Source organism: Diorhabda carinulata, chromosome 3 (genome assembly GCF_026250575.1).
Source record: "Diorhabda carinulata isolate Delta chromosome 3, icDioCari1.1, whole genome shotgun sequence".
Lineage (NCBI taxonomy): Eukaryota > Metazoa > Arthropoda > Insecta > Coleoptera > Chrysomelidae > Diorhabda > Diorhabda carinulata.
The window spans coordinates 24747741-24767653 of NC_079462.1; the positions used below are offsets into that span (position 1 = coordinate 24747741).

At 32.3% G+C, this 19913-nt stretch overlaps 1 protein-coding gene across 1 annotated transcript in view; it reads right to left on the bottom strand.

The window, feature by feature from the left end:
- Positions 1–426: 426 nt before the first annotated feature.
- LOC130891565 (transmembrane protein 131) overlaps positions 427–19913 on the bottom strand; it is a 29184-nt gene continuing 9697 nt past the window's right edge. Inside the window, exons 5-18 of the mRNA XM_057796390.1 lie at positions 17542–17655; positions 15697–15819; positions 14946–15109; positions 14316–14617; positions 12989–13248; positions 10832–11008; positions 9302–9526; positions 6267–6458; positions 5997–6213; positions 4268–5877; positions 3733–4213; positions 2749–3264; positions 1015–1286; positions 427–832 (exon numbers count right to left, since the gene is read on the bottom strand). Of these exons, the coding sequence (XP_057652373.1) occupies positions 731–832; positions 1015–1286; positions 2749–3264; positions 3733–4213; positions 4268–5877; positions 5997–6213; positions 6267–6458; positions 9302–9526; positions 10832–11008; positions 12989–13248; positions 14316–14617; positions 14946–15109; positions 15697–15819; positions 17542–17655 (4755 nt within the window). The 3' untranslated portion in view covers positions 427–730. The remainder of the gene's footprint in view (positions 833–1014; positions 1287–2748; positions 3265–3732; positions 4214–4267; positions 5878–5996; positions 6214–6266; positions 6459–9301; positions 9527–10831; positions 11009–12988; positions 13249–14315; positions 14618–14945; positions 15110–15696; positions 15820–17541; positions 17656–19913) is intronic.

The window sequence follows — 19913 nt, forward strand, 5'->3', positions numbered from 1 at the left end:
CTATTAACATCTATAACTTAATTTCATTTTAATTTCGAAAATTTGGTCCAATGGTTTTACTTACTCTCATAAACATTTTAAATTGATTAGGAAGATCGTTAAAATAGATAGATGCGATTAAAAAGAGCATATATCTCGATTTTTTTGAACTTGTCTTAGCAGCAAATAAAAAGTTTCAAGTTTTATACTGAAATCATTAACAGATAAACCTACCATAGGATGATATCTATAGCTTACGGACATAGGTTAAGGGCAGATGGTTCTATATTTTATGCATAAGTAATTAGTTCCAGAGATTTCCAAAGGTGACACTAGTTATATCCATTGATATAAACTACAGTTACCTTACAGAATAGATATATGATAATGAAAATTTATTCACCTCAACAGTTGATGTAGATAGGGTTAAAATGACACAATATGGAGTAATCTGCTCATAACATTTATTTAGGGATCTTCTTATAGAGAAAACGCCGCGCGAAGTCATTTATTTAAGTTAAAGAAGGCATTTCCGACATCAATTTGTTTTAAAATTGAAAGGTTCCTAAGAAAAATCAAAAAGAACAAAAACATATATGAAAAAGTAGGATGTAACGATTCCTACACAAATGAGTATTTCATTATATTACATGCAGTCTTACAAAAACACAATCAGTAAATTCCAAATAAATATGGAATAAGTGCAAAAGGCCTAACAAATCGAACACACGAATCCAAAAAATTTGGCTTGTTACGGCTCCTGTGAGTAATTCCATGGCTTCGTTTGTTGCTGATTCCACAACGGTGAACTGTTGAAAGGACTGTAACTATCCCTTAAAGACTGTTGTGGTTGCTAAAAATAAAATAAAAACGATTATTTAGAAAATTTAGAAATTTCTTTATATTCGATTGATGCCTGTATCTTAAAATTAAATTTTGAGCTTTGTAATGAATTTCCAGTATCATAAAATGAATTGATTGTTATTAGAATAACTGGGTCAAAAAAGGAACAAGATGAAATTCGAATTAACTTACTTCATCCTGTTTTCGATGCACCAATTCATCAAATCCTGGAGGTGTCCTTGTAGGAGTACTTGGAGTTATGGGAGTTTCAGGAGACCAAGGTTGCCATACTGAAGATGAACCCCATAAATAAACGTTTGTCGTCGGTGCTACGGTATTCTGTGAACGCAACGAAGTACTACCAATAACTGAAGAATTTTCCAACAACCCCGAATTATCACTCAATAGAGGATTAAAACTATCCCAATAGGAACTTGTGTTTAGTAAAGTTGGACTCCATGGATCTAGAAAAAAAGTGGTAACTACATAGACTAATTTTCTTGATAATACCCATCAACTAAGTTGAATTTTGTGGAAACGTTGGTAATATTTTTACCAAACATACTATTTATTATCACTACAAAAACACATATTTACTGTCTGACACGGGTTTATTCATTTTTAGGATAGAAGACAAAGTATTTTACCTCAATTAACTTAATTCCAAGCTAGAAGTGTATATTTTGATAGAATCTCCCCCAACTCCCCCAAAAATGAAAAAACCTTTTGAAGATAAATTTGGTGACCTGGAAGACCACATAATGAAAATAATTCATTTAAAAGTATTTTCCAAATATTTGTGGGCATCCAATAGAATAATTAAGTTCATTAACATTTATCCTACTGTTATATTGAAACATACATTGATAAATTTGAATTAAATTTGTAAATATATTACATTGATATTCCTCAAATTTTTTTCAATACAATACCGTGTATTGTATTTATGATTGCAAAAATTAGCATCTTATATATTTACCTATTTCATTGTCAGTATAATCCTCTAAAGAAAGCATAGAAAAAAAAAACAAAATTATATTCAAATTACCGTTGGTCCAAACATAATAGACATGATAATAAAAAATTATCGGAAGAGCATACTAAAATAAGAAAAAAGAGAAGAGATAAAAAAGTTTATAGTGAGATTCCTTCCTATTTTCGTTCTTTTTACCCTCGTAAAACCATTCTATATTATGGTGTTAATAAATGCCTCAAAGTAACGATCCTATTTTATTAAATACAGTATAAAGAAAATATGAGATAGACCAAAATGAAGTTCATGAATATTTTAATAATGTGGGTATGATTTAAATGAAAATTACTTGGACCTCTTTAATCTACATATACACTTAAACTAGAGCCTATTCAAAAAAATCCGTTTCTCGAGCACTTGGAAAATAATATGGGTTTGAATTAGATTTTCGAAAATGTCTTTTTATTTTTGATTAATGATTATATGAATGATTTACATTCATCTAATTTCACTTTCAAATAAGCATCAACGACTTTATTAAAACTTTGAAATACTTAAACGTTTTTCAAACAATTCAATGAGTCATAGAGTGATGATGTACAAGTAATTTTCTCTTAAGTCTGGTTAAGGAACACCGTGAAAAAGCTAGAAAGGTGAGTTTGAAATTATTAAAAATTTATTTATTAGATGAGAGGTGTTTATAACAAAAATATGCGATGACTACTCTTTTACTAAAAATATCGTAAGTATTGCAGTTTTATAAAAAATGTGTATGCCTTAATTTGTTTAATTGCCTTGAGCAGTCAATGAAGTTTAAAAAGTAACGTTGTTAAACAATCATTAATCCAATGTTTTGAAGGATACATGTATCTTTCATAAGATTTTATGTTGTTCAAAAAGCATTTAATGTTAATGTGAAATAAATCTTATGATTCAAAGAGTTATTAACAAACCTTGAGGAACATTGAACCCTGCCTCTATATTATTACTAAAACCTTGTTGACTCCAACCATTCAAATCGCCCATAAAACCGTTTTCTCTACCGACATTATTCAATCTCGGTTCATCGGAGAAATAACTGTTGGTGATTTCGGCATTTAAAAAATTATCGTGATTGAAGCCATCTATGATCGATCTGCGGTTATTCTCGTTTGATGATCGTCTGTCATTACGTCTCGAACCAATCGGACCTAGTTCTGTAGGTGTTGTTTGTTTGTAAGGCTCCACGTACATAGTTGGTTTGGTAACTATCGATTTTGTTGTATTATGATTTTGAACGCGATTACTGGAAGATGTTGAACTCGGTTCGCTTCGAGATACGACATCGCTAAACTTGGCTCGACTTTCACCCCAGACTGTCGATGTGATCGGCGTAGGAAGCGGAACGTTAAAACATAGAGATTTTTGTTTTTGTATCGGTTCTGAGAGGTTCTGGTGTTTATTTTTGTCCATTGATTTCTTGTGAAAACCTGCAATAATTGAAACAAGTTATAAATATAAAAAACTTTTTCAGTACATGAGACTAAGAAGCAATATTTTGAAAGGTTGTCAGATTGTTTTTATATAAAATTTGGATCAATACATTTGTTGACTTTTACCGAACTTTCAGTCTCCAAGTGCACTTATCAAATAATGGTGCATCTATCTACAAGTTATAATTTCAACTCCTCAAAATCCATAATACATTTGGACATATTTTTCAAACTCTATTTTCTCGATTTCTTTGAATAGGCGCAGAATGAAAATTTTCAGGACATTTTAATTTTAATCCTCATTAAATTAATATACACGTCGGGGCAACAATTTTCTTAAACTCAATCAAAATAATTAACGTTACAATTCAAGTACCACTAAATTAAAATATTAAAATTTTTATACACATAAAAAATACATTTTAGGCGACTAAAACAATATGAAAAAGTGAGATTAACTCTTACCCTTTTCTTTGCGATCCTTCAAACCCCTCTCCCTTTTTTTATCATTTCTGTCTCTCGGGTGATTATGGTGTTGTTTGTGATTTGTATGAATTTGGTTCTGTTCATTGGTCTTCTGTATATTATCATAGTCTTTACTCTCTTTGATGACTTTTTCATAAGTTTTCGCGATTTTCGTAGCTGGTTTTTGATGTTTTATTTTATTGTGATGATTACTGTGATTAAAATTAACGCATTTAAAATCATTTGTATTGGGAGAATTAACTTCAGCAATGTTATTGTTGGTTGTCGGAATATCCCTCTCTTTTTTAATTGTTGTTGTTTTTGAGCAAACTTTTGTGGTATTTCTTTGGTTATTTTCTTTTTCGGGGTCTTCATTGAGGCTACCATTACTTTCAGTCGCGCTCGACGAAGTCTCCTCTTCGTATGCAGGTACTACTGTATTTTTGGTATGTTTTTTGTTATGAAATTGAGATTTCTTCACCTAAAAACAATTTAAATTCTATTTAGTTAAAGCCTACAACCTTCTTCGACTTACCTCTTTTTCCTTAACGGTATTTTGTACATGTTTCTTCTCTTTCTCTTCTATTTTCCCAATTCCTTTGTCATCTTTGTTCTCCTTTACTTTATGTTTGACTTCCACATGTTTTTCTTTTTTCTTCTCGATTTTATCGACCACCTGCATATAATGATTTTCCAGTTGGGCCGGCTCATTACTGTTTCTCTTACCAAGCTTCTTTTTAGCCTTTCCTGTGGTAGGAACAAGCACTGTATATCTTTCCATTTCGACTTTTGGTTTGATCTCAACTGTTTCCACATTACAAACGCTCTTTTCTGTATTCTCACTTTTCTTCTCTTCCTTAACAATAGCAGGTTTTTGTGTTTGAATTTCTTCCCTCGTTTGTTGTCCTACCATCCTTAAATCTAATACAGGTTGGACGGTAGAACTACTGGGTAGTATAAACGATCCTATCGCCTGTCTTCGTATTCTTTCCGCATCTATAGCCGCTATAAATAAAATAATGACAAGAAGAATTGTCATGGAAGCTACAGTTAGATAACTCAAGTAGGTCTCCCATGTCGGTCTGGATATTATCTCCGAACACAGTCCCAAATATACAGGCGGTATCGTCGTATACAATGTATAATTCACAGGAATATTGAGACTGGTCTTCAAAATCAACGTTCTGGAAATTTTCGATAAAGTTAGGTCTGGAGTAAATGCTATGTCTATTTTTTTAGTTTGGTTAGGATGAAGAGCAAAAGGTTCACAATCCATTACTTTGAAACCATATCCTTCACAGATATAATCATTTATGTGAAAAGAATGAATATACAAAGTTACTTCTCCTATATTTCTAGCTGTAAAAGTTCTTTTAACGGTGAAATTTGGATCGACTACATTTAGTTTTTCACAATCTCTGAAATGTCTGTCTGTCATTTCAAACATCAAAGGTTGCACTGACCCTGGTCTACGATTACCAAATTTAAAAAGTGGCTGTGCACTTCTCGCATTTAATCTAACTGCTTCCAAAATCGTAAGATTGTTTCTTAGCAATAAAATCGCCGAATGAAAATCATTATCGTCAGCTTTGAATCCAATCGGAACCGTGTAACTCTCCCCAGGAGCTAATAAAATGGGTATACTATCTTTATGTGTAGTAACACCCAACATTTGCTCGAAAAAATCTACTTGTTCTCTTTTAGTTTCATTCAAGAAAAAGAAACCTCGAGAGTAATAACTATCATGAAAATTTTTAACTATGAAGTTTGGTGGTAGGGCAGTGTATAAGGTTTCAAAAGCAGGATAGTCTCTGTCAAAAACTAACTGCACTATCAAATTATAACTGGCTGGATTTCGAATGGTGAGATTATGGAAAGTGACATTTCCTACTTGGGTGAGTGGAAAATTAAGAACAGATTTGTTTTCAATATTTTGATCAGCTATCAAGCTCGGCCAACTCATTTTCACCCTGGATTTAAAGATGTGACCTCTCACTTCAGATGTGTCTAATCGTAATGTTATGTTTTGCCATTTTTTTGTACCATTAGAGGTTAAATTTAAATATCTTGTATAAAATAAATTAGCTAAATGTGAATCTAAATCGGAGATATATTTAGAGAGCGACAGTATCCTTAACCATTGAGCTAAAACAAAATTATTATATAAATTATATGTTTCCATTTAGATTTGATATAAAATATGATAACAAAAAAACATCGATATTTCAGTAAACAGTTGACTAAAGCAATATCTCAATTCCTACCTGTTGTGTCAGATTGCAGACCTGTATAGCATTCTGTTTGGCACTCTAATTCGGGATTAAGGAACATATGTCCTACTATTTTAGAAGTCCTAGCAAGAATGTGTCCTGTGTTTTTATTCGAAATCCTTTTATCCGGTGGTAACGACAGAATATCTTCTATAATCATAGGTTCGTTAAACGTCGAATGTATTCGTACGGGATGAGTACACAACTTGCCCTAAAAAATGTAATAATAAATTGAATTCTTATTAAATTAAAAGGGATACTAACTGGAAAGCACTGATCAAAAATAAGTTTATCCGGCCCTATTTCCAATTTTCCATGCGCTATTTTGAAATGAACAGGAATTTTTAAATTTTCAAATTGCGTTTCAACGTATATGTCTCCCCAAACTTGCCCTTCCACTTGAGTCGTCATAATTGTAACTTTGATCACTGCGTAATGGGATGGTTTTAGTGTGTGCTAAAACAAAATATTTTTTTTTATTTCAGTTTACCGTGCCTTGACAGCGCTGGTTATTGGCGTACAAAAGCAATCATAAGTTAAATAGAGGACTGTTACAAAATCTATTACAATGCATAAATTAAATTATATTTTCTTATACAGCTTGGTCGCTTTAAGAAACTCCACGATTTTCTTTATTTCCGTCGGGCAGTTAAGTGTCTCCTTGAAGTTGGTTTTCATATGAAACTGTTGATATGCGGTAGAATATTCTCTGCAGTCGGTGAGGATGTGCTTAACAGTCACAGGAACTTGACAAGTTCGGCAGACAGAACGACTTTCTGACGACATCCAATAGCCGTGAGTGAGTTTCGTGTGTTTGATGCGTATTGTCACAGCTTCTCTCCTATTCAAAAAGTTTAGGGAAATGTGAGAAGTAGATGAGTGGATGTGATGTAGTGCTTTAGTACTCTTGCTCCATGTATCGCGCCAAGATTTTTTAATGAGGTGTCTGAAGTTAATCTTCAGATCATTGACCAGCTGAACTGGGATTTCAGGTGAGATCTTCTTCGAGAGAATTTTATCAGCATGAATTTGTTTGAGGAAAATGATAATCCTAGGTAGGGGGATCTCTCTTGTAGTAGATTTATTGCGTATATACCATGGCAATAAATGATTAGGTCATCAGCGTAAAGGACAAATTTTACGGGAGATGAGAAGTTGTCACATAACTCATTTATTGTGAGGATAAATAAAGTAGAGCTTAATACTGAACCTTAAGGAATGCCAGTATTTTGTGGATGAGGAAAGGAGAGCTTACCGTTTGAGACAAAACCCTGAAAATTCTATCAGTTAGGAAATTATGGATGAATGATAATATGTTACCATGTAGATTGTATTGAGTAAGTTTATTTCAGTATTGCACTTCTGGTATAGAGTCAAAAGCGCCTTCAATGTCGAGAATAGTTGCAATGACGTCCTGATGGTTATTTAATGCAGAGGAGATATTTGTTTGCAAGAGAACAAGGTTGTCGTATGTAGATCGATTACGTCGAAAACCCGATTGTGCGTCGGGAATAAGTTTGTATTTTTGAAGGAACCATTGGAGTCTTCTATTGATTATTATTTTTTCAAGGAGTTTACAAGTAGTGCAAATGAGTGAGATTGGACGGAAAGACTTAGGGGATGATGTGGATTTACCTGCTTTTTTAATTGGAATGATTATAGAGTTGCGCCATGCATCAGGGAACTGGTGAGTATTCCAAATAATGTTATAGATGTCAAGGAGCTGGGAGAGGGACGAGTCGGATAGTTTTGAGAAATATATACAGGACATCATCAGGACCGGTAGCAGAATTTTTGCAGGACGATAGCGCGAATTTTAGTTCATTTAAATTGACAGACGCAATATCGAGAGGATTTAGCTGGAGTGTGGAGGAGGGCTGAATATGTGAGTTATGAAAATCAGATGCCGGATTATGGATGCTGAAATTTTCTTCGAAGTGTTGTGCGAATGTGTCAGAGATTTTTTGGTTGTCGGTGATAAGCAGATCGTTAGATAATAAAGAAGGAATTTTGATATGGGTGGGTAAGGGATGAAGTATAACTTTGCCAAGCAGATTTCTTACTTTGCTTGACAATAAATTTAGCTTTAGCTTTAAGCCTTTTATGTAAAATAAGATTTTCTAGTGTTTTGTGACGTCTAAACCTATTAAGAGCATGTTTTGATTCATGTGTGGCATTCGAACAATCCGGACTCCACCTTGAAAAAGCCCTACATGCCGAGGAAAAGACCGTTTTACCAATGTGAGCCTCGTGGTAGCCGCAAGTATGCTCTTAGTGAACATATCTAGCGATCATTTATATTCATAGAAATGATCAAAGATGATAAGTATGCTTCGGCGAGAGAGGTAAACTCAGGCCAGTTTGCATTTTTTATTTGACAGAAGCTTTTGGCATTATGAAGGTCATCGGAAGCTTGCCAAGAAAGAAGTACGATTAAATGGTATAGACGGTTCAAAATTCACCGTAAGAACTGGTATATTTGTGGATTGTGCCAGATATGTATCCTTGTTAGTCTCCTATGGGAACTTCTTAAGGATGAATGAACTTAAAAAAAAACAATTATAAATACAACACAATGATTTATTATGATAATCAAGTATCTATCAAAGCCCTGAGCTTCAATGTCATCGACTTAAACCTAACTTGACAGTGCCAGAGAAAACTTGATGATAATAGTCTCTGCAGTCTGGGTTCTTAATCACACACGAATCGAAAAAAATTGAGAGACTAATATTTGCCAGAAAAAGAGCAGAAGCTTATTTTATTGGCCCGGAGTCCTTATCCATAAGAAAGTGTTTCAGAAGGAAATTGAAAGAGAAACATTCTGGTGGTGTCTTCCCAAACAAGATCATTCCAAAAAATTATACCTGCTCATTGGCTTTTATTAAAAAAAAAACTACTGACGAGTGTGCATGCGATAGGGAGAAAAATGAAAGCCTTTCCCAGTGGGTAACTTAATTTATTGCTATCAGATACTTTCCCATTTCTCTTACATTGTTTAAAGCTACGCACCCTTATACCTAATTCCAAATCAAGTGTGTCAGATTCAACATGAAGAGTTTGTGGAAAGAGTACATCCAAATTAACTGAAATCATGGTTAGTTTGGCTCAGTCGATTGTTGAGAAGGCCCTGGTTTTCAAAGGACCGTAGCGACGGTTAAAAAAGAAGAAAGATGGTTGTTTAGCAATATTTCGCTTTTAGCATATATTAAAGTAAACTCTTGTTATCAAAATTAGTTTTTTGAGATGCAACTGTCTATCTTCAAAACAAAATTCATTTAAACAAATAATCAACTTACGCATTTAGATAGATTGTCAAATGAATCACGGAATAATACGAGTCTGTGGTCGCCTGATCCACAGCCGACGATACCAGCCCGCGTCATGGGAATGGAAGAATGAACATGTTTTAAATACAATGTAACTGGATTATTGTTCACAACCATAAAATACACTTCTTTGAGTGAGTTGAAGCCTAAAAGGCCGATGTCCAAGGAGTAATCTTTACTTTTAAAAGGTAAATGCTGAAAAATATAAATTTTATTAAACAAATAAAATATGTTCATAATAAATGCTTTGATACGTTCAAGCAAGTGAATTAATATGTAAGACAAAGAAACTTCAGCTATCTTTTTCAGACATCATAAGCAATTTGTTAAAACTCTTTTGTATTGGATATTATATGTGTAATGTAAAAAGTAAGACAAAATCTTTAAGGTGGATTTTTGGAACTTTTAGTAATATTCATACTACTGAACACATTGCTTACTACTATTTCAATAACCAAATGATCTACTGAGAATACCAAAGTTGAACTGAGCAGGATAATACCGTTTATCACCTTGAATATATTTACAACTTTGAGTAAGTTTATTTACCTTTGGACTTTGAAGGTAATAACGAATATATTGGTGTAATGTTCAGTATAAAAATCACCGATAGTTAACATACAAAATATCAATGTAATCTGGATGGATGAATGGAATTAATAGAAATTAAAAGAAATAATACCGAGAGGCAAAAAGTTCATTCAATTATTTCATTATGTCTTAATTTAAAGATAGATAAAAAATTGAACTTCATTGCCAGTAATAGAATCATATCCTTATCAATCATAACATTAATGCAGAAAACATGGAAGAAACCCAGTGAAAAATATTTTGTTTGAATAAAAAGTAATACTTTCCACATGATGATGAGAATTATTCTAAAAGCTCAGTTCAATATAGTGTTTTAATGCACGTGTACCAAAATTAAGGTAAACTTGCTCAAAAAATTCAATTAATGCAAGAAGTACAGCACAATAACTGTAGTCAGGGAAAGGAATTCCTGAACAAGATTAATAATACATTTTCATCTAGATGAAAATGGTAAAGTGGTAATTATCACTGGTTCTCGATAATGTAACATGATACAATACTTTCTGCTAAAATTAAATGATACTGGTGTAGCCAATAGGTGACTTCAACAAGACGTTATAACATGCCCTACACTCTGAGACAAATCATTACTACATGAGACATTCCCTGGTCGTTTCAGCGATCATAATTGTTCCTTTAAATCGTGTAATTTAACAGAAGAAAATTAAACACTGCATCAATGAACTTTAGCCAAAGTTATGCAGAAAAATTTTGACAAAAATCTTTATGTGCCAGCAAAATCTTGAGGGGCCATTTGCCCAATTTGTTAACTTTATAAAGAGCCCTATATTAATTATTCAAAAAAAATATTAATGTAGGTAAGCATTAAAAGCTGTATTTTCTATTCAATCTAAATCTTGGGGTAATTTTGGAAGATTCTTTACTAAAAACAGTTAATTTATGACTTACCACTTGAAGTTTCCCATTATAACTTAATAATGGAACTCGTACGCTAGAAATATTAGTTTTTATAATAATATGAGAGTGTAGTTGTAAATCAGACAATCTGATGTTATTCTTCAACTTAATATTAAAGAGATTCACCTCTTCGCCAGGCTTCAATATTTTTGGAGAGAGGTCTTGAATCTAAAAATAAAACCAACTGTAATTCATTCTTCATTCCAAGGTTTTTTTATTCAAAATTACAGCAGGGCTCTGCTCAATTGATTAGTGAATGGTTATAAAATTAGCAGTTGAAGATGAAAATATATCCCTGGCCAAATTATTAGACGCACTGCAAGATTTTATGTAAAATATTAACTACCGAGTGATATTGTACCGTTTTATTGTTTTAAATTGCATTGTTTTTTATTTTTTTATTATCTAATAATTGACCAATTAATTTAACATAAATAAAACAACATTAATTTATAAAATCAAATGTTTATTAAATTTTACAGAAAAGTGAAAAAATCAATATTTAGTTGAGCCACTTTTAGCCGCTATAAAAGCTTTAATTCTGCGCGGCATGCTATCAATGCAAGACTGTACTGTCTCCTGTATTTGAGGATAAAGATTCCACACATGAATAATCTTTTCTAAAAGCTGGGTTTGTTGGTAATCATATCCCTAGCTACTTCTCTTTTCATTAGCACTCACAAATTTTCTTCTTCTTTTTCCTCCTGTCAACAAAACTTTGACGGACCGAGGAATGTGGCGGGGAGCTCCATCTTGCATGAAAGAGAGCGGTTCTCCATTTGGAAACCATTCTCTCAGCTGCGGAATCAAGTGATTTTGTAATACTTCTTTGTACTGATCTTGTCTCATTATTTCTCTACGACGTACAGACGTCCAGTGGCCTTGCCGCTGATGACTGACCAAATCATCAATTTGGTGGGATGTTTAACCGTTGGAACGACACAGTCAGGATGAAACTTTTCTCTACAACATCGACGCACATATAGAGCTTTATTCTGCAAAATTTCGAATGTGCTTTCGTCACTGAAGCAGACCCGTTAAAAGTAGAAAAAAATATACAAACTTCCATGTTTCTTTGCTTTATTTAACTGAAAATGATATGAATGTGTAATTTTTTGATTAAATTACAATATCTTATCGATCTCCAGAAGTCCAATCTTTGTCTTTCCATTGTTTGGCCCACTTCAGGAGCTTGGCTTTCATTGTAGCTGTTAACTAGGGCTTCCTGGTGGGGCGACAGGCCTTAAAATCTAGCTCTTTCAATGTTCTTCGAACAGTGCGTTCAGAAACATTAACGCTAGCATCCTGGAGTTGTGATTTTATCATCTTTGTGCTAGCAAATCTGTTTTCTAGATAAATTTTCTTCAAACATCTCTGACTGTGGAGTGAAAATTGGTTTTTTACCACATCTTTTCTTTCTTTTTGGACTTAATTCCTCTCCTGACTCAATTTTCTTTTTTATGCGTCGTACACTAGCTTCAGAAACCTTCAATCTTCGTGAAATTTCGCGGTTTGTAAATGTTTTCACATTCACAAGGTCCTTCACTTCAGCTTTTTTACGTGGTGAAAGATCGCCTTTTCTACCCATAATGAAAAAAGTCCAATTATTTTTTTCCAACACTACATATAAAATAAACAAATAACTGAGTAGTATTAAACTGTTCAACAAACAATCGCAGTCGATAAAGCCTCAGAAACACGCCCGTACCCGACGAGATGTACAGGTTTGTACTTGTTTACATTCATGTATCACATTGTGAACACAGTGTTGCCAGATGTTAAAAATAAATACAAATAGGTAATCTACAACAAATCTTCGAAATAAAAATTAATAATATTGTAGTTTAAACATACAATGACTGCATAACAAATCTTAAGAAACAAAATTATTTAAAAAATACAGTGCGTCTAATAAAGTTATGAGTATTTTGGAGTAATAAGAAATTTTACAGTAAATACGATGTTGTTTGTTTAAGTTTCATGTTTCTTGATAAATAAAAAAAATAGAAACCAATATTAAACTAGAACCTTTCCATAAAACCTTGCAGGTGAATACTTTTATAAAAAGAAACCTTTTAATATATATAATATATTATATATATATTTAATAAATATTAAAATAATGTTTTAATAAAAATGATAGAATACCTTAAAATACAAATGAGCATCTTGGGGAAAAATAACATCAGAAATATAAATATATTCTTCAAATTCATTTTTAACTTTGAACAGTCTGGACGATAAATCTACTGCCTTGTCATTCATAAAATAGGAGGTGGTAAGTGGATCGTAAGTTAATCCACCCTTTAAAACTGTTAAATGATACGGTATTTCGGATTTATTTTTACCGTTCCTGTATTTCACTATTATTTTTCCTGTAAAGTCTTTGGTTTCGTAAACAGTCTTCCCTGAAAAATGTAATTTCAATCTTGTATAAAAATTTAAAGAATAAAATCCAAAAGCTAATGAGAGTGTAATCGCCAGAATTTGAAAAAATTGAAGGGCAAAGGAAATAAAATATAATGATCATATTTCAGAAAGAGTAACAGTATGTATATCTTGGAAGTATCTTGACCAAAGAAAAAAACAGATGCAAACCTCTTTAACAGGATATATCTACATAAGAATTCTGGAACCAATCATATAGATATGGATATTTAAAAAAAGTCATAGCAGTAATAACTATAACATATCCAGTAGAAAATTGGAACATTGAGATTGAAAATGAACACATTAGAAAAGTAATAAAACACTTAAATTATAGAAGAAACAGTTACATTATAAGAACGCACATTTTTGTAAGAGTGAGTACAGATTAACGAGGAAATTAATGGACATTGGAAAATGAAGGAGGAGACCAAGAAAGAAAGGGATAGACCAAATGAAGGAAGCAAAAAGAGGAATTGGCGGTAATGGCAATAGACAAAAGACAGTAGAACAAATCATTACAAGGCTATAAAATAAGAAAATATACCTGATCCAGAAAGAACGAATATTGATATTTCGAAAAAATCTCATACTTCAAAATATTTAGTTAAAATAATTTTGTGATGAAAACCAAATCAAAATCATTGAAGTGCAGTTTTGGTTAAAGGAAAGTCTTCAAAACGCATATCAAAACAGTAGTTTATGGTGGCCTTATTATATATTATACTTTGGAGGTAATCTACATAAAAACCACACAAATAGCCCATATATTAAACACAAAAAAGTGAAAATACAAGACAAATCAAACTTAAATCCAGGTTTAGAAAACTTTGAATGTTTTTTCTAATCTGAAGCCTTAGAATATTCTTGTAAGTTCTTTAGAGGAATTCAGCGTTTTAGAACACTTAAAGACACTAGTATATTCTATAACTGGGTAATCATATAGGTTAAGACCAAGCTACAGAGGAAAGAACAATAACTCATATTTAATTGTTACACTATTAATAATAAAGATTAATGCTCACAGCAGTAGTTTACTAATACTTACAGTCGACTGTTAGCATCCCTACGTCGACGCATTGATCTGCAAATTCATCTGTATCAACAGCAGGTGGTAATCTGATATTATAATGTTGTACTGTGATTGCTTTGGAAGTCGTAGAAATACTATGGACTCTTACGTGTTTTTTGTTAGGATTCGAAAGGCACAGTTTAACCTCACTGGCTAAATCCAAACTACCTCCTAAACCTAAATCTACATAACCTCGTGGGTGCACGATCTCTGTATCAGTTGTTACTTCCACTTCCACTGGAACTACCAGTGTCAGATTTGGTTTATTCAATCGTATCCTAAAAAAAAATTCTTTAAAATTTATATTCTCAAATTTTTATTGGAATAAATAATAAAAATAATTGTATGTTAAAATATACACTTTTTATGGTATAGTTAGCAGTAACGGTTAAATTATGAATTCACCAAGTATACCACCAAGTAACAAGTCCAAATAATAATTGATAGGTGGTTAATGTCTATATGAATAACTAATTCAGAAAAAAATATTAAAAAAGTTGTGTATAATTTTTACAAAATATATGAGTATTAGTCTAAACTATTCGGAATCTATAAGTATAAAGAAAAAACGTATCTGTGGCATACTTATAATATGAAAATTGATACCTGACATAGGCAGTATAATTCTGCAACCTTTCAGCATGTAAAATCACCCTAATTATGGCTTTTGTTTCTTGAGGAGCGATTTCCCATATGTCATTTGACCCTTCTGGTTCTCCATTTGGCAGTTCAAGATGAAATCCCCCTCCATTTCCGTATATTTCTACAATCTGTAAAAAAGAGAAAACCCTTTCATATTGTTTGGAATATATTGAAACCAACAAAAAATTGAATAATTATTATTGGAATTTTCTCATTAAAAGTTCCTTATACACTTGGTATTGTGGTTGAACCTATTTACGTATTGTGGAAATTTTTTCTGAAAGAAAATTCAGAAAAAAATTACACTGATACATCTGAATAGTTAAACCTTTAGTTTTAAGTGGAGTTGGCTTCGTAAGCGGGTTTTGTCAGTAATCTAGTACTCTGAACAACATAAACATGCTGGTATGGTTGTGAATCAATATAGACTCTCTTGGGTACAAGAGTTCAATATCTGTTGCTATATTATAAAAAAAATCTCTTTAAAATAAACAATAAATAAATAATTGATATTACCATAATAACAGAAATGACTGACACCTTTGTATTCATATGCAAACTTCTACCTTAATGATATTTATAATAAGTGTTAATTTATTTTTTTAGTTTGATATCTAATCAACAGATTCACATTGTTCTTCAACTTTTTATTTGAAGAGATAAACTTTTTCTAGCCATTACCTACTTTAAATAAAGTTATAAAATCTAAACTTACTTGGAGGGGTTCCAAATGAGGATTGTGCAAATAAATTAATGGTGCGAAACTTGAATTTAATGGCAATTTGACCCCAACAATGGGTCGTATTCTATAATGGCTAAATGTACTAGCAGCACGTACCTGAAAAACGAATTTATATTAGATAAAAAGGAAAAATTGACAATTAACTGTAAATTTTGTTCATATTATAGTGAGAGAAAAATAAAGTAACCTAAATAATTATACAAGGGTAGCTCTGTATACTTTGAGATGCCACGAAACTAGAGAAATTGGAGCAGACATTTCATGATGGATGATGAGATAAATCAATTTTTTGAGAGTGAGATCTATTGTGTTTATGGCTGTGGAACTGGGGATACTTTATAGCTTATTTATTAATCCCACTCATTTAGGAAGATAGGATGTGGGATGGATCTAGCTGCCAAAAATTTGCGTCTTCTATTTCATAGGTTCCCAGGTATAGTACTCTAAAATTCTGTAGTCTTTCAGAGAATGAGGATATACACAACAAAAACTGCATGTTGCACTCTCTGCTAAACCTAGAGTCTTTAAGTGTCCATTGAGCTGACGAGGCCCCAACAAGATTCCTGTTACTATTTGTATATTGTTCTTGCCTAGGTTGATACATGGTTATAGTTTCCCAGGAGTATCTGCCTGCCTCAACATCTGTAGATTATTCCAGTAACTGATTTTTTTTCATATCTACTTTCTTTTTCAGTATCCTCATTCTCATTCTCTTCATGGTTTTGTAACTGATTTCATAAAAGAAACTATGAAGGATTATCCCTACTTAGAGCAAGTCTATCAGCTATTTCATTGCCTTCCATTCCAGTTTGTTCTGCAGCCCAGTAACTTTAATCTTTTTATCTAGCTCATTCAATTTGTTTAGGCATTCTCAAAATAGCTTGGATCTTAAGATATTGAAACTTAGTGCTCTAATGGTTGCTCGGCTATCGGACAATATGATAAACTCCTGTTTGCTATAATTCCTTTGTAGATTGAGCTGGACACATTTTCCAATTCCATTGCTCAAAAAATACTTAATGTATTGCCCAAGCTCTCAGAGTATTTAGGTCTGGTTAAGTACACTCCTATTCTAATTCTTTCATTCATATACCATTTGATGGCATTTTTCTTCATTTCTAGAATGGTATTCTGATTCCCTTTGATTCTACAGCTTTTTTATTTCCAAGGCATATCCCAATTTGTATTTATGTAGGTTGTATATACTTTGAACATGACTAAAATCATTTTCCTAAAAAGACTTGTATCTCAAAATATACTGCATCACCATCTTAATGATTATAACTGAGCCAATTCTCTTTTCTGGGTGCCACTGGGTCAAGAAAATTTGTTAAACCTAATGATACTGGAAAATTGATCCATTTAGCAAATAAAAAACTAGAAAATGTATATATAATTCATAATCAACTATATTAAGATATTTATGGTTATTTTTTTCATTTAATATGAATCAATTATAAAAAAAAATGAGTGCTTACTAGTATTAATTTCATTATAAATCCCAATTTGCTTCAAGTTCAGGATATTTAATACTTGTAAATATTTTGAAATTAAAAAAAACCTTGACGGATTCAGCTGATTAACGAATTTCAATGCTTAATTAAGTACGGTTATTGTTTTACTAACTATCACTATAGATTATAGTGATTACCACTTTTAATGGACTTAATATCGATATAAAGTTTTGAAAGTAATTTTCGTGATATCAGGAAATTTATTATTATCATAAATGTTAGTTTCGTGAATTTTCTATTGACATTAAACAAAATAGTGTCTGTATGATAAATTGCTGAAGTTTTGTTTATAATAATATCTTACATTATATTTGAGAAATCCCTCAGAAGTGTGGATATATAAGTCGCTTTCTATAAAGCCTTCTTCTCTGCCCAAAAATACAACACTGAAAGATGTGTTCCCTTTTGGCGGTATATTCTGTAATAAAAAGTTAATAGTGTAAATATTTGCTGTCTTATATTATGAAGTAATTAAGTCTGACATTTATGTATCAACATGAGCAACAATTTTCAATTTATTTTTTAAAAATATATAATAAAATTTTATAATGTCAATAAGAAAAACCGGTAGACTAAAATTTCCTTTGAAAAAATTTTACTTATTTGTATATATACGGTTGTAATTTCTAATACCATCATAAGTAAAAATATTTTAGGGTAAAATGAGAGAAATATGAATGTTCAAACTTGCTACTAAATCTGTTTTTCTCAAGAATCAATCATTTATCTCCTAATGAACGTGATTTTTTCACTAGCTCTGATCTTTATCTTCAAAGACGCACACTTTGCTTTGTGATGTAATTGGTATTTCAAAAAGTATTACAATACCTGTACAATAATATAATAATACCTCCAGATTCAAAATTTTTCAATATTATCCGCAGCAAATCATGTGTACGCCCGGTTGTGTAAGGTATCTTTAGGGTAAAATTTCTCGTAAATGTTATGATGTAATTCTTCCGTTATAGCTTCTTTAATAAGTCGAATGTTTCTGCAACTATGACTTCTGTCATTCGGCCTCAAAGATGATCGTCTTCTGAATTTAATAGACCACGCTTAGAATGTATCATAAACTTGCTGTGTAAGAGCTGGTGACTTGGCCGGACATTAGTTAAACCCCCTTCTCCATCCAATGATTTGAACATATTTAATCTGAATAATTATGAACAACATATCAAAAGGAGGTAAAGCAAGCGGGAAGAGGATACCAGATGAGAAATAAAGAAATAAAAATAGTATGTTATGCTGATGACGCAGTGATCATCTCAGAAAACGAAGATAACTTACAAAGGCTACTGTATAGGTTTGACCCTGAAGAAAACCAAATCTTTTACAGTATCCATAGAACCGCGAGAAGATGTAAGCTCGCAATATATGATCAGGGTGTACAACAAGTAATGCGATTCAAATATCTAGGAGAAGGAGGAGAACAAGTAATAGAAATCTAAACAATGAAGTGAAAGCTCAAACAACAAAGTCGTCATTAATATCAGGGTACCTGAGAGATGTAATTTGGTGGAAAAGCTACCAGGATGAAAAGTCAGAATATAAAAGACCTGTGTGAGACCAGTAATGACATACGCGATAGAGACCGAGCAGAGAACACCATAACTAACAGACTTTTAAGAACTACTGAAATGCGAACACTGAGATCAATAGCGGGAAATTCATTATTTGACCACAAGAGAAATTACGAAATAAGGCTGATATATGACATCTAAGATGTAGTGAGATGGGCGAGAAATTGGGGAAGGGGATGGAGAGACGTGGACACGTGGACAGAATGTCAGTTGACAGGTTGACGAAGATTGCACAAGAAGAAAAACCGAATACATCTCCAACCATCTACAAGATGGTATGAAAGCTGGTCTTCATCATCCCAGCTGCAGCTAGGCAACCATTGACGTAAACACAGGACTAAATCCTAACGTACGATGATGAAGAAGATATCAAAATGAGGGGTAGTATTATTTTACTGGTACAATTCTTCATTTGCATATTTGGGAAATATACTGATGCTTTTTATTGTGAGTGAGAGATAGCGGTCTCAAAAATCAGTCGAACGCAGAAAATCCAGGGCCGAAATGAGGGGCCTTGGTCAGAATTTTTTACTAAAATAATCTTAAAATTGAATTACGTCTATATTGCCTAACAAATCGAAAGTGAGCTCATTGATATTTTCTTTAAGTCATGCTTCGAAGATTTTAATCAAGAAAAAAATTGATCTCAAAGAATCACCTGAGCAGAGGTTATTTTTAGAATCATAATTATCTATTTAGGACATTCAGAAACACTTTATCGTAAAAAAATCTAATAGAATTAATCATTTCAGAGATTATTACAAATAGCACCTTGTTAATACTGAATACTCTGTTTACACCACCACTACACCAACACTCACAATTACACTGTCTGACGCGCGTTTGGATCGAGATCGAGACAGTGTAATTGTGAGTGTGTGGTGTAAATAGTGTATTCAGTATGAATATCGCCAACGGTTGCAGAAATGCCAACTTAGCACCTTGTTCAATGAAATATTACTTATATAATATAAATATTAAGTATTTTTTGTATGATATATGAAAAAAAATAAGTATATTTCATGGTACTTTCTTAAATAATATGACAAAATTCGTAAATAACCGTCATCCTATAATGATTATTTTGTTTACGGTT